At 45.0% G+C, this 15,220-nt stretch overlaps 1 protein-coding gene across 1 annotated transcript; it reads left to right on the top strand.

The window, feature by feature from the left end:
- The first annotated feature begins 5,326 nt into the window (after nucleotides 1-5,326).
- RIPPLY3 (ripply transcriptional repressor 3) lies at nucleotides 5,327-13,882 on the top strand. Its single transcript, XM_017655170.3, is given in 5 exon segments — nucleotides 5,327-5,563; nucleotides 6,435-6,501; nucleotides 10,318-10,385; nucleotides 12,801-12,984; nucleotides 12,986-13,882. Coding segments are annotated over 5 exon segments (456 nt in total). The 5' UTR covers nucleotides 5,327-5,456; the 3' UTR covers nucleotides 13,016-13,882.
- The last annotated feature ends 1,338 nt before the right edge of the window (nucleotides 13,883-15,220 follow it).

The following is a 15,220-nucleotide window of genomic DNA, read 5'->3' as shown; positions in this document are numbered from 1 at the left end:
CTTGGACTTTTTTTTTTCCAGACAGCACTGCAGATGACCAGGCAATCCATAACTAATAAGGACTTCTTTGTCCTCCTGTTGACACAACTAGAAGACTGAGTCTCATTACAGTGATAAACTCAGGGACCAGTCTAGATATGACTATGGGGGATGTATTAGTTTTCTATGGCTGCTCTAACAAATTACCACAAACTGGGTGGCTTAAAATAAGAGAAAGTTACTGTACTCCCTCACAGTCCCGGATTTCAGAAGTCTAAAATCAAGGTGACCCCAGGATGGTTTCCTCCCAGAGGGCCTCAGGACAAATCCACTGCATACCTCCCTCCCAGCCTCCAAAGGCTGCCAGCAATCCACCCCATTGCTTGTCTCGTGCATGTGTAATTCCAGTCTCTCCTTCTCTGGGTGTTTCTGTGTTTCACATCTCCTTCTGCCTTTCTCTTATAATATCTCTTGTGAGGATACCTGTCATTGGACTTAGGTTCACTCTAAATCCAGAATGATCTCTAGAGATCCTTACCTTAGTTACATGTGCAAAGACCCCTTTTCTAAGTAAGGTCACACTCAATGGTTCTGGTTAGGACATACCTTTTGGGGGGCCACTATTCAACCCTCTACAGGAATACTGTCCTGCTTATTTTCAGGACAGCTTGAAGTCAGATACTGCTGTTTATCATGTGTCACCTGTGAATAAAACATTCTGCTTTCCATATTCTCTCATTTTGACTGTTAGGTCAAAGTCCATAATTACACTGGACAACTCCAAAGTACTTCATTTTCTTCTGCAGCTAACTGTGGTCAAGCTACACACTCCCCAACACCTTCTGGGCATCTACTAGGTGTCAGGTGCTGTTCTAAGCACCAGAATACAGCAGTGAATAAACACACAAAAGCTTTTCTTCCATGGAGCTGACATGCTAGTGAGAGGGGCAGACAATAAATAAATATGTTAAATGTGAGAGGTACTATGGAGAAAAATTAAGTAGGGAGGTAGGAAAGGAAGGAGGGTAGATAATGCCGAGGTAATATGTGAGAGGGAGAGAGACAGAGGAGAGAGAGGGAAGCTTTAAGCAGGTGTCCAGGGAAGGTGTCATCCTCAGGGGACACTTGAGTGAAGATTTGAAGAAGGTGCGGGGAGCTGTGCAGCTACATGGAGAATGGCGTTTCAAATGGAGATCCCAAGAGGCCAGTGTGTCTGGGACATTCCTGGTCCACGAACAGTCCAGAGGCATGAGGCTCTGGTGTGAATAATGGAGGGGAGAGCAGTAGATGAGATCTGACAGGTAAAGGGGGTGGAGGAGAATCAGGTAGGGTCTTGTAGCCACTGCTATAGTCCTGGCTGTGATGTAGGGAGTATCTAGATATGGTTCTACTCTCTACAAGTCAGTCATCATATGGTTAAGCTATGGACTTCCACAGTCACAGAGAAAAGCTTGGTTACGACACATTTGTAATTTTCCCTTTTTACACCTTGAATACAAATTTCATATTTAAATTTTTTTTTCAAAAGCAAACTCCAGCCTTAAAATAAGAATTCAAAACCAAAGATAGTTTATTTAACCATTCCATTTCTGAGCATATACACAAAAAAATTGAAATGAGGGACTCATATGAGTGCTATTCGTAGCAATATTAGTTACAATAGCCAAAAAGCTGAAGCAATCCCAACATCCATCCACAGATGACTGGATAAACTAAAGTGGTCAATCCATACATTGGAATATTATTTGGCCTTGAAAAGGAGGTTCTGACACATGCTTCAACACAGATGAAACTTGAGGACACTTTGCTAACTTAAATAAGAGACATGAAAGGACAAAAACTACATGATTCCACTTTTATGATGTGCCTAGAATAATGGAACTCATAGAACAGAAAGTATAATGGAGGTTACTAGGCACAGAGGAAGGGGGAAATAGGAGTTAGTGTTAATGGGGACAGAGTTTCAGTTTAGGATGATGGAAAGTTCTGGAGATGGATGGTGGTGATGGCTGCACAACAATGTGAAGGTAGTGAATGCCACTGAACTATATTCTTAAAAATGGTTAAAATGGTAAACTTTATATCTGACCAGATTTTTAAAATAAAAATTAATTTTTAAAAACAAAATGCCCAAATATATCTTATTCTCATGGAACAAATAGACTTGTTTCCAAAAAAATCTTTTAGAAAATAATAACATTAATAGCAATAACATCTTGTAGCTTCTAAATCAGCTTGCAGAGTTACGGAGCACTTTGTGGAGTGGGTAACAGGAAATGGGGTCTGCCTAAACAGAAGGAAAGGAAATAGTCATTTCCCTGCTTGTCTTCAACACTGTTTATGTAAAAATATTCTGCCCTCTTAGATGTTTTGACTTTGGTATCCTCCTCCTGGGCAAGCCGGAAACCCTGAGGGTTAACATCTTTACTCTTTGTTTCTAAGCAACAACTGAAAGTCAATCTATGAAAAAGAATTTTTAATTAAAGAGAGAGCAGAACAAGGAGAAGAATCTCAATTTTATCTCTTTTCCACATCATATCCTGGGCAGGAATTCACACATGACATTATGCAATTTTTCCCAGTTTATAATCCATAGGCCTATTTAAGTTTCTCAAAATTTCTATACCCCTTGCCAAATTGCTTCCTCTATCATAAAGATCTTCCCTATACCCAAAAAAGTTAAAGTTAAGAAATATTTACAATGTACTTGATAGCACAAGAGCCCTTTGAATTCTCAATTACGTCAATAGCAATTGATTTGTTTAATTCATTTTAAATTAAAATTTTAATTATCTTTATTTTACTTCCTCTACCTGCAGAAAGAATAACTTAAGAAAAAAACTTTCATTCTATATTACCAATGAATTTATTTCTCATTCAATCTATTTTCACCAAAAACATGCATAGTTACTCATTTTAATTATGGTTTGCAGAATTACACTCCGCCTCCTTGAGGGTAGAATATCTGCTTATCTACATAAATTATTTGGAACTCTTCTACTAAGGAGACTTGCCTCTTCTCCCCATTTATTCATTCATTCAATATTTATTGATATCAGTATGAATCCGTTGATACTTATTGTATATGATGGGTTATAATCCCAACTACTTATTTTATTGCTCAAATTGTCCCAGCTTTGGCCATGGGGTTTTATATGTGCTTGGCAGAAGGAAAAGCAAAACAAAAGACAAAACTGAGTGCTTACTGTGCGCAGATGCTGGCTTGGCTACATTTGGCCCTTTAAATTTATTATTTTTTTAAATTGACTTATTATTTTTGACCTTTAAATTTATAATTTAGTTAGTGGCATGCAGTTTCCAAAGCTCATGTACCCAGCAGGAACATGAGTCCCAGCCCTGTAGCTAGATGCTGACTTTGCACCAGTTACTTAACCCCTCTACCTCAGTTTCTTAATCTGTAAAATGACAATAATGCCTATTTGCAGGGCTAGGGTAACTTACAAAATTAATATATGCTCCAGAAAAGGGTAAATGATCCCAATCATCTAAGGTCCCTACAATAGTCAAATCTTTGGAGACAGAAAGTAGAATGGTGCTTGCCAGGGACTGAGGAGAAGGGGCTGGGGAGTTAGTATTACTTGGGGACACAGTTTCAGTTTGGGATGATGAAAAAGTTCTGGAGATGGATGGTGGTGATGGCGGCACTAATATGAGACCTTAATGCCACTGAACCACATCTGAAAATGTTTAAAATGGTAAATTTTATGTTATGCATATTTTACCCTATAAAAAGTAATATATGTTCACTGTTAAAAATTCGGAAATGATTTTTTTTGTTTTAAATCTTTAGTAATCCCAGCACTCAGGGATCACTTCTGCTTTGTCATTTTGTAGCCTGTGTATACAATGTAGATCCTATGCATACAATTTCATTCTTTTAATGTTACACATATTTTCCCCAGGCTTTTAAAATTCAGTGAACATTTTTGTTAGTTGCATGATATTCCACCATTATTTAATAATTGCCATATTTTTGGACATATTTTTCAGCACTATAAATAACACTACACTGAACTCTTCTCTGTAATTAAATATATCTTTAATATAGACACAGGAGTAAGCTTACTGGACCAAGAGGTGACCATTTTTAAGCTACATGATACATGTTGTCATACTTTTTCAGAAAGGTACCTTGATTACATTGCCAGAAGCTACCAGGAAGACACCTGTTTTAAGGCACCCATACCCGTTGCCCACTGTTCCTTCATAAAATCTTTCTGGGTTGGTAGATTAAATATGTTGTTGCAATGTTGTCTGTTGATGTTGTTTGCCTTCTCCTACGCCTCCATTATACTCCATGTCTTTTTAAAAAATAATTTGTATGAAATTTTATATAGTAAGGTTATTTCTTAATTTCCCCTCTTCTCGCTTTCATTAGGTTTAATTATTGTCAAAATCTGTTGTTCTTAAAGGAAAAAAAGTGGAAACATTTAAATCTCTGGAGTTCTTTGATTTTTTTATGCATTAATTTAAATCACATAGAGAAAACTCAATTATCCAATGCAGCGTCAGAAGGGCACTGACGAGCTCATCCTATTTGGAGGGGTGAGGGATACGCTAAGTTCAGCTCCGCTTTAAGTACTCTGTCGCCTTGCCAGACCCACCTGGCCCTGCGCTCCACGCGAGGCCTGAAGCCGGGGGAAGTGTCCCCAGGGTTCGCACGGGCACTGACCGGGCTCATCAGGTGCTTTCTAAACTGGTCCCGGGGCTAACAGAGAGGAATCCCACCCGCCCGCATAAAAAGCCAGGTGGTCTCCCAAAGCCTCCTAAGGTGGGCAGGGCGCTCTCATCTCGCTCTCCGCTCCGCGGGTCTTCCGCCCCTGCGAACGCCACCGTCGGGGCGTCCGGCGCCTGCGGACCAGCACCCAAGGCAGCGCGGGTCCTCGCGGCCCCCAGGCTGCTGCAGCCGACCCCCAGCCCCGTGGCCGCCTTAGAGTGATGGACGTGAGATTCTGCGGAAAGCCGGGGACCTAGGTGGTCGCGAAGGAACAGAACCCCGAAGGCCGCAAGGGACCCAGAGGGGCGGGAGGAAGCCAGGGACCCCTCCTCTCCTGCAGCGGCGATCGCCCCACGGAAACGCCCACGTGTCCTCGTGCCCGGGCCTCCCGTGTCACTTCCCGCCGTCCCCTCCGGGGCTTCCGCGCCCCCGGCCCTGGCGACCCTCCCTGGCTATCCTTTGTCCCCTCCTCACCCGCGTCCCGGGGACGTGCCCCCGCCCTCGCCCCCGAGGCGCTCCTCCTGGAGCTGCCCTCCCCTCCCCGGCTTCCCCTGCCCACCTCCCGAAACTTCCCCTGCGCCCTCCCCGCCCCCTCCCCGGTTTCCCGAGTCCCCGCCCGCCGCGCCCCGGTGTTTAAACCTGGCGCTCCGCGCACGGGTAGGTGAGCGCCCTCCCCCGAGTGGTCAGGGCGCCGCCGAGTCGCCAGCGCGGCTGGAGGGCTGCGAGCTCCGCGGTCACCATGCGACCCGAGGCGGCGGCCGGAGCCCGGGACGAGCGGGGGCACGTCTGTCACTGCCCCGCGGACGGTCCCCGGAGGCCATCGCCGCAGCCGCGCGAGCCGGAGAGGTGAGGTGTCCCCGGGGCCCCGCTGCACGCGTCAGTGCGGGAATCGAAGCGGGATGCTCCGGGGCGCGGTGTCCTGGAACCCGGGCTCAGGCCCGGAGCCGACGGTGACGTCGAGCCAGCTCCTTAGCCAGAGACAGGGACGCAGAGTCCTCTGCCTCGCTTCCAGCGCACAGTCTGAAGTGAGGAGGCCCGGAGGTGCCCGCAAGGAAATGCACCAACGCTCCGGTTTATAGATTTGAAAATCACCGGGCTGGGAACGTGGAGCTTTCGGGCCCCTCAGTGAGCCTTGCAGGCGATCCCCTCACGTTGCCTGTCACACTCTTGGTGACAGTCTTTGCTTTGCGCTTTTGTTCAGAGTTCCCGGTCCTTGGGCACCAGCCCTTTTTAAGGTAGTAAAGTTAAAATCAAAGTCATGGAGATGTGAAAGGGGCCGCGTGGCGAGGCAGCCAGAAAGGAGAAACCAATTCCCCATTTTTACATCGTAGAACACAGTGGAATCTTCTCTGCAGAGTCAAAATCCTTCCAGAGCTCAGGTGGTGTGGTTGAAGATTACTGAGCCACAAAGCAGCCAGCCACAGTGGGGAATCTGAATTGAAGAATCCAGCCTGCTGGGGAGAGAAATGCCTCCGGGAATGTGTTCCCGGATTATTGTATCACATTTGGGACTTCTCAAGGCCCAGTGAAGGCAGAGAACTGGGAATGTGGTCGGAGAAAATAAACACAAATGGCACTGGTTTATCCACAGACAGACCTTGGGAGAACATTCTGGGAGCGACCTTCAAGCAGACATTAGAATTGATAAGAATAACTTTTATGATATCATTTTAAGACAGCAGGAAACCCGGCTCACTCTTGGCCCCTGCCGTTCCAGCCTTGCACCATGGAGACCTTGGACCCTGACACCCCGCGATGCTGAGCTGACCACAAGTGGGAGCCCGGTAAGGATACCTGGTAAGGTTAAGGTGGGTGTTGTACCAGCCAGTTCAGCCAGAAAGTGACACCATCTCTAAAATAAAGGGCCTAGGAAAGCCTTTTGAGCCTGTCTCTCCCTTGGTCATGGAGTGCAGAAGTGCCTCAGGGTCTGGGAGGGGCCTAGTGTTGATGAGCCCTGGGTCACATATAGACTGGGCTCTAAGAGCTTCTCCTTTCTTGAATAGCAAAGCCACTATGGCACAGTTGTTTCAAGGGCATTATGAGATTTCTTCCATGTTTTTTTGTGTTTTTTTTTTTTTCCTGCAAACCAGCAGGTGGAGAGAGGAGGGAAGAATGCTGCCTGATGCCCCTCCTCCCTTACAGAAAAGCTGAGTGTGCCATTAACAGGGGGCTGGTGCCACAGTGCAAATAAAGGCAGAGACCAGTCTGGGATACCCAGAAGGTGTGGTTAAGAGCCCACACCCCCTGTCTGGCCTTTTCTGAAACACTTTCGGCTCCTCTGCCATCACTCCTGGGGTCACTCATGTTGTTTGAGCAAATACACTCCAGCTGAGGGCTTTGTGGGTGAAGATTAATCACCACCATTATTCTTTTGTTTCCTTGATAGTTAACTAAATTACTTTATACTTACTGAAGTAATGACTTCATAGAATTTACCTTTCTTCTGTTATATTTTAAAGTGAAAATTAATGACTGTTAAAATGCTGAAGAGCTCATCAGTCTGGGAAGGACCATGCATTTAACTTACATAACACATGTGGCATATGGCTTAGTGTGTAATTATTTGTAATATGATAAGAAACTCAAGCATGGGAAAGCAGGCTTTTCACCATATTTTGATTCTGAGACTATTAAATTTGTCTTAATAATGGGAGTTTTAATTCAGTTACTATTATTTAAAGAATGAAGCAAATAAAATCTCTATCAATGAACAAGGGTTATGATTTTGTAGCCCACTTACTCTTAAATACATACAATATCTAAATAATGGAAAGTAATTCCTTCGTTTGCATTCAAACTTAAGTTCTTAAATGTAAGATTTAAAGGTGCTTGGGAGAGAGAATATATCGAAATTTACAAGTACCCCATTTTCTTTTAAATGAAATTATATAGATCTTATCAGTTGTTGCAAGAATAAAAATACTAGCACACCTTCTTATATTAGGCAGGTGGGTTTTTTGCTATTGTGATGAGAAGGCCCTTTGTGAGATAAATGATTACTTGCAGAAAAATGTGAAGCTGTAACAACTTTCTAGTTGATCATCGGCATAGTACACTGGGAAAAGCCATGTGTCTATGGATTATTTACGGGGGTTGAAGGTGGGTGTTCCATGGAAGCTGCAGCGCTTGCTGCTCCGCTCCCCGTGGGGCAGCTCTTTGCGGAGCCCAGTTAGCAGGGCCGAGAGGTCATGGGAGGGCCACCTCAGGCCCAGCGCACACGGTTCCCAGGAGCGTCAGCGGTGAGCGCAGCCCCACGCCGGTAGGGAACACTTTCGCTCAACTGCGCCCTCTCCCGACTAGGCCGGAGAACCCCGTTCTTTTGGCCGCGGAGCCCTGTTGTGTGTTCTTGGAGAATTTTGAGGGAGGCCTTCAAGGACCCGTGCCCTGAACAGCGGAGTCATTCGCATCCGTTTGGTGCACCTGCCTCCCCTTGGGAAAGTCTCCCTCCCTGCCCGGGAAAAATGAGCTACAGTCTAAAGCTTTGTTGACCTCTGTTACATTTCCCTCTTTGCCCCTTGGGGCCCTACAAAGGAGGGGATTTCCTGGAAGGAGGTATCAGGGACTGTGCTCTCTGGGTCCCACCCTTCCATCTTCCCTGCTCCCCACACCTGAACTTTACCGGGGCCAGAGGCAGGCCTAGGGAGAAGGTGACCCTCTGGTGAAATCCTCTGTTCTGTTCTCTCACTCTTAAGGACACACACCTTAAGCAAAGTGCTTAGCCAGTACACATTTCTGGTCCCCTTGAATTTTCAAAGTGTGAATATTTAGGCATTTCTGTCATCAGAAAATAATCTTTAATAAGAACAGGTATTTGTGGTGTAAAGTTTTTAAAGCTGTATATGTTTATGGGGTAAAGTTTTTCCAGCATATGAAGGTGGTATGTTGCATAGTCTGGATAAAATGTCATTACTTAACAGAAGCTGTTTCTCTGCACAGTCTAACACTGCCTTTGGGTGTCCACCAAAGTTTGCATTGGCACATTAGAATCTCTACTATCACAGGGTGTAGAATTGCCTCTGACAGCCCAGGATTGCTTATAGTGGTGGGGTAAGCCTGAGCAATTAGGGATATTTTGTAACTACAAACACAGCTTAACACAGATGAGCCTTCCTGCAACCTCCAAACAGTGAACTTCATTATGGAAAAGATTTTTTTCCAAAGAGTCTCATTTTGTTTCCCTTAGCTGACCACAGCATATTGTAAAAATCAGGTTGGTAAAATGTAAAGATGTTAGATGTCTGCTCACAACCCTTGTCCCCCCGCCCCCTACCCCCAGCACACACACCAAGGGACCCTACAGGATGGAATGGCATGGTGGTCATTGGTGACGAGCCCCAGAGCCCTCCCTTGTCATGCCCTAGCAGGTTTTGTCTCATTCCCAATCTGGTTCCCAAAAAACCCCATGTGACCCAAGGACTCAGGGGTTCAGACCCACTGCCCAGCCCATTTCAGCTCACTTTCAGGTTTTCCTGGGATTGCCCATCCCATGACATCCCACTCCCCACTTCCCACAGTAACCAATGCTTTCAGAGCTCTCAGCTCAGGTGACAATTTCTGGCTCTTCAGCCCCTCAGATAATCTGGCTACACTTCAGGCCATGGAGGTCCAGCCCCTCAGAAGTTTAGGCAAAATGGGATCAACGCCAGACAGGCAGAGTGTGACCATCCCTTTGCCCCCCTTGTGCTCGCGATGTCACAGCACAGACGAGCCTGCCCACCTCGCTGCTACGTCTTGTCTCCATCATTGTCATCCTTAGTGGCTCAGACTAGCTTCCCTCTCCTGCACTTTTTGCTATTCAAGTGGTGGAGGGCCTTTTGATGCTACTGAAGTGTCCGTGGAACCCACTTTCCTTTCCCTTCCAATCTTTGTTAGATGAGCTAAAATCTTTATCACCTCTTGCCGAGTCCCACCAAGCCCTTCCCTCCCCAATCCAACCTATGAACTACCAGTGGCCACATGATCCTTAAAACACAGATCTGATCCTCAGACTCCTGGCTTAAACTCAGTAATGGCCTTTAGCACCCATCTCTGGGATGAAACCAGAGTGGGTATTCAAGGTGTTCTATAAATAGGACTCAGCTTCCCGTTGGAGCCCTTTCACCAGCACAGCTGCTCATTCATTCCACACCGGGCTCCTCTTCCCAACCTGGGATTCCTGTTTTCCCAACTATTGGAATCTGATGGTTGCTCCACCAGGAATGGTCTCAGAACTGAACACCCAAATGCCACTAAGGTCTCCACCAGGCCCTCTTTTAACCCTTTCCTGCTCCTCCCTGCTCACAGTTGTTGGCATCTTGCGGCAGGATGCTCTGTAGTGTGGTTACTCACCTGTGTGTGTGTCTGTCCCCTTAGATTTAACACTCCTGAACTGAGTCTGTGTCAGACTCGTCTTTCCATCTCTGAGTCTCTCACAGTGCCCAGGACAGTGCCGACAACAGTAAGAGGGGGCTTATCAAATACTGCTAAGGTGTTTACGCCATCTCCAAAATTGGTATTTATACTAACAAGTGCAGACTACTTAGATTTAATTTCTTAAAGTTTCAGGACACTACTATAGAGGCCCCTTGACTGTGTCTGGGTTTGTATGTGTATCTTTACAGCTTGAACCTGCGGGTGACCAGCAGGCTTCTGGATCAAAGGGGGCCTTCGGGTTTCAGCACCCTGTAAGGTAACATATGACTGCACAGTAAGAAATACATTATTTCCTTTAAATATAAGCATTACTGCACTTTACAGTCTTCAACTATGTACATTTCTAGCAAAGTGCAAAATTTAATATTCTCCAACATTATTCAATTATTATTATTGCCCCATGCAAGTGGAATTGGCCTCTGTCCTTTATGCCTTGTTTATATCTTTTATTACATGTTATTTCTTGTGTTAATTTAATTGAATATGAATTGTATATGTATAGCTGCTTATTTACTTAGATATGTAGGTCCATTTCTATTTCTTTCCCAGGATATAAGTTAGTGTATTGTCTAGAGCAAAGTAGACCTTCAAAAATATGTGTATTGACTAAATGAGGGATTGGATGGAAGGCTCCACATGATAGCTTCCTCCAGTTCCTTGGTGCTTTCGTGGTCCTGGTGGGGATCCAGACCCCACTGATGTTTTCCTCTTACATTTCATCCATTTTAAGCAAGTGGCTCATGTTCAGGCTTTTTGTCTGTTTCTCTGTCTCTCTCCAGCTTCTCTCAGTCTCTCTCTCCATCTCTCATTTCCTTTAGCAAAATGAACCTAGTCTGTGCTGCCATCCCTCATCAGAGTAGTTACCTTGGCTATAATAAGACCCAAAGATATTAATTGCTGGAGATGAAATTTAGAGCACCTCAGACTATTCAAAGAGAGAGGGATTTTTTTTGGAAAAGGGAAGCTTTCCCAGCATGCCTTACGCTAGTGATCTTTAATCCTCATAGATTCACTGGTGAAGCTTTAAAAATGCCGAGGCTGGGTGGCTCCCCTGGGAACTCCGACTCACTTGTGGGAACAAGACCAGGTGTCTATTTCTATGGACTCCCCAGGTGACCCTAACACGCTTCAGGGATTGAGAGCCACCGCCCTCCTTCCTGCCCTGTGAGCTGTCACCTGCACCTCTTGGCCTGCCTCCCACGGACACTCTGCTGCTGGTCCCCAAGATCCGACTCACTGAAAATGCAGGGACTGGTGAGGCACGCAGCGCAAACTGAGTACACGGCTTTGTTTTGTCTTTTTATTACAGAAAGTCTCAAACATACACAAAAGTGGAGATTAGTATGAGGAACCGCATGTGCCCATCATCAGCCTCAATAATTATCCATGTTCTACAGACCTGATCACGTTTATCCTCCTTTCCCAAGGATTTAGTTTTTTTAGAATATTTTAAAGCAAATTCCAGATGTACTACAAATGCAAATCCTCCTGCCAATACATCAGCATATCTGATATGCCAAACACTAAACTGTGCTTATATTTCTGTTTTATATGTATACACACACACACACGCACTTTTTTTCTGCCTGTTGGGATTTCTCACCTCAGCATTACTGACCCTGTGGGCTGGATTGGTCACTGTGGGGGTGTAGGGGGGTTGTGCAGAGTGTTTAGCACCACCCCTGGCCTCTGCCCTCTACACACCAGTAGCTTCTCTGCAGTTGTGGCCGCCCAAAGTGTCTCCAGACATGGCCACATGTCCCCTGGAGGGCCAGCAGCGCTGGTTGGTTGGAAGTCTTAGGAAGCTCAACATTGTCATGCATTTCTTACTGCTGGGCATTTTCTCTCCTGCTTTTCTCCTCTACTCAGAGTTGGGGGAAACTGAAATCAGCCTTGCAAATAAGCAGTGGTCAATTGATAATCCTTCCCAGTTCCTCAGACAATCACAGGCAAAAATATGCAAATAAATTGGTGAATGCCAAGCACAAGGATAAGAGATTAAGGGGAGAATGGAGGGTGTTTTAAATAATTTCCGTGTAAAATTGGAATCCTAACCTCCCCGAAACCTGGATTTAGAGGTTCCAGACTTCTTCTTTCTCTTCTTCCTTCCTTCTCTTCTTTCCTTTTGACTGGACAAGAAGCCAGGGATGCTATTTTCTATTCTGACGAAGCTACAGACCCACTTCTACAGCTTGTCCATAGCCACATCCAGAAAAATAGCTGCTTCTCTAGATCAAGGTTTCTGAGTCAAGTTTCCTCTGGAGCCCAGAGGGTCACACCATGCCCCATACCTGGGAGTGGTGGGCGAGTGGGTCTCCCCTGAACAGGACATACAGTCTGCAGGATGCATCAGGCCCTCCATTTGGTTGGTGTGAGCCTCTTAATCTTAGAACTCAGTTTTTGATTTCCTTTCACCCTCATGGAGTGTCAGTCTGAACTGATTTGTTCACTCAGACTACAGCTCATTTCTGAACTAGCGTGGGGTCCCAAACCAGTCTCTCCATCTGCCTGCAATTTTGTGTTCTGATGACTTAAAAAACCCCACTGTGTGCAGCAAAGGTAATCAGAGGGGAAGACTGGGAGTTAGAAGCTTCTAGGGAGAAGAAGCCTCTAGATGGAGTTCAAGGCTGTTTCAAGTTGACTAATGGTGTACTTGCTTCTTAAATATTAGACTTTATTTACCCATTTCAAAGCGTCAAGAATATCTGCAGAGTTCCGGGGAGAAGGTGCTGGCCAGTTTCCCAGTGCAAGCCACGATTCACTTCTACAACGATGCATCCGATTCAGAGGAAGAGGAGGAGGAAGAATCCCAGGCCTCTGACCTTCAGTGCCAGGATGCAGAGCAGGCCGAAAGCGGCCCAGGAGCAGAGGGCAGAGAGCAGCTGATCCCCCCGGGACGGGGATCTGGAGGCCTCGGTGGGAAGGGTCCCCTCGCCCACGGCCACTGTCCTGGGAGTGCTGAGCGCTCCTCATCCAAGTAAACGGGGCCTCTCTCCGCACCCAGCCGCCTCACCCTTGCTCGTGGGGACAGCCATGCCAGGACACTCTGCATTTCCCCAGGGTGCACAGGGGATTGGGACAGCTTTCACTGCCTCTGGTGAGCACTCGCTCAAGACAGGAACTCAGCTTTTACTTCTTCTGTGACTCTTCTTCAGGGCACTCATGCTGTTGAGAAAGAATTCTAGGACCAAGTGAAGGTTTGCATCAACAGGGGTCATTATCCTGTAGGGCCAGCTTTCAAAGCACATTCAGCATTCAGCACGGTCACTCTGCTGATCAAATGACAAATAATTCCAATACAGATTAGTAACCAGCCCATGCCTCTTACCCAACCTGAGATGCATCATTGAGCTGTGTCTGCTTCTGCGACAGTGAAATTGTCTAAGTCGCCTAGTGGCAGCCTAGAAATGTCTATTCATGAAAAACAAACAAAACACTGAATAATTTCCATAAGAATCGCAGAAATTAAAAAGAGTATGGATTTTTAGGGGACAGTTCTGGATAGAAAACTTACATGATTCTTGTCTAAGGGCTCTGTGTATGGATATAGAGAGAAGAGCTTTAACTCTTAGTTGGGGACTAGTTTGGGCTTGTTACGTGAATAGAATAACATTTTTAATCAAAGTATCTAATGTAAAATAATTTTCAGTTTTTCATAGTTTGATGCCACACGAGTATATATTCCTCAGGATTTTTTACTTAATTATCTTACATGTGATGTCTTCCTGTATGAAGAACTTTATGTAAGTTTCTACCTGAAATAAATATTTTGAAAAAAAATGTTTGTAAATCACCTTTTTTTGTTTAAGACCTTTTTAGATTTAATTAGTGCTTGCCTTAGAGTCTTTTAATGCTTGTCACGATTTTTTAATATTTAACTCTTTAAATGATATGAAGTTTTTTTAAGAAGAAAAAGCATGAAAAAGTAAACAAAATGGGTAATAATTTCAATGCCGAAATAAGCCATTAATATAAAAAAGTTGAGTAATACATGCAAATATTCCAACAATCTAAACAGTACAGAAATAAACAGTATAGCATAAACAGTGTAGTATTTGCAAAATAAAAGCCAGCCTCTCCTGTTCTGCCCTTTCTCTGTCTAAAGGTAGCCTACATCAATTGTTTCTTATTGCCCCACCCTTTTAAAAATTACGGGTTTTGTTTATTGTTTGGTCTTTTTCTCTTAAATATTTTTCTTTAACTTTTTTTTTTTTAATACAGCCTCCTATTTTAATAGGCCCTCCTGTTTCTGCTGGATTTTAACAGAAAAACACTCCAAGCCTAACCCTACTCCTCCTTCACATGATGCTTGGGGTGACGCTTGCATCATCCCATTTGGTTTGGTTCCGTTTTCTTAATAAATCAGCTCTACTGAGAAGAAAGATCTGTCCCAGTTGGCAGTTTACCATTAAGAAACCAAACCTTGTCCAAGTGCTCATGGCACCAGAATTTTAAAGGTGCTGTGTAGTAGTCTTACTACACAAAAATTGCTTAGTTTGGGGCTCTCTTGTCCCCTCCTGCCATGAACCAGGAGCTCTATTCTCTCACTTTATTTCTAAATAAAAGCCTGTACCTTGCTCTCCTATCTTGAGTGTTTGTGAAGTTCATTCTTCGGCTTTGTGAACAAGAACCCCAGCATCATCTTCGGGGGCCTGTCCAGGATAACTTTGGAGATGGGAGCATCCCCTTCAAGTCTAAAGCCATACACACCTCTGGCTTGAATTCTAAAGAACTGGGAGCAATTTTGATCCCCAGACCCTGAAAAAGAAGTGTCTTTATCTTCTGCACACAAGCCTGGCCTCAATAGAAACTCTAATGGAGAGGCTTGGTCCCTGAGAGAAGTATACAATATAATAAGAAGCCATAAAACAATAGAAATGGAACCCAAGATAGATGCGCCCATTTTTTGAGGCCTTTCAACCCAGCACTGATGAAGACCTAGCTGCACCCATCACTGCGTCCCCTCTCAGCATAAAGCAGCCAGAGCAGTCATCGCCCCCTTTCCCTAGCAGCAGCTAGGGTTTCCATCTGTAGTGGGGGGAATGAGACAGGGACCTTGGGTGTAGTCAGAGTAGGGTGAGGGCCTCCAGG

The sequence above is a fragment of the Manis javanica genome, chromosome 3 (assembly GCF_040802235.1).
Source record: "Manis javanica isolate MJ-LG chromosome 3, MJ_LKY, whole genome shotgun sequence".
In the NCBI taxonomy this organism is placed as follows: Eukaryota; Metazoa; Chordata; class Mammalia; order Pholidota; family Manidae; genus Manis; species Manis javanica.
The sequence above is the reverse complement of the archived record's forward strand: the minus strand, read 5'-3'. Positions and strand labels throughout refer to the sequence as shown.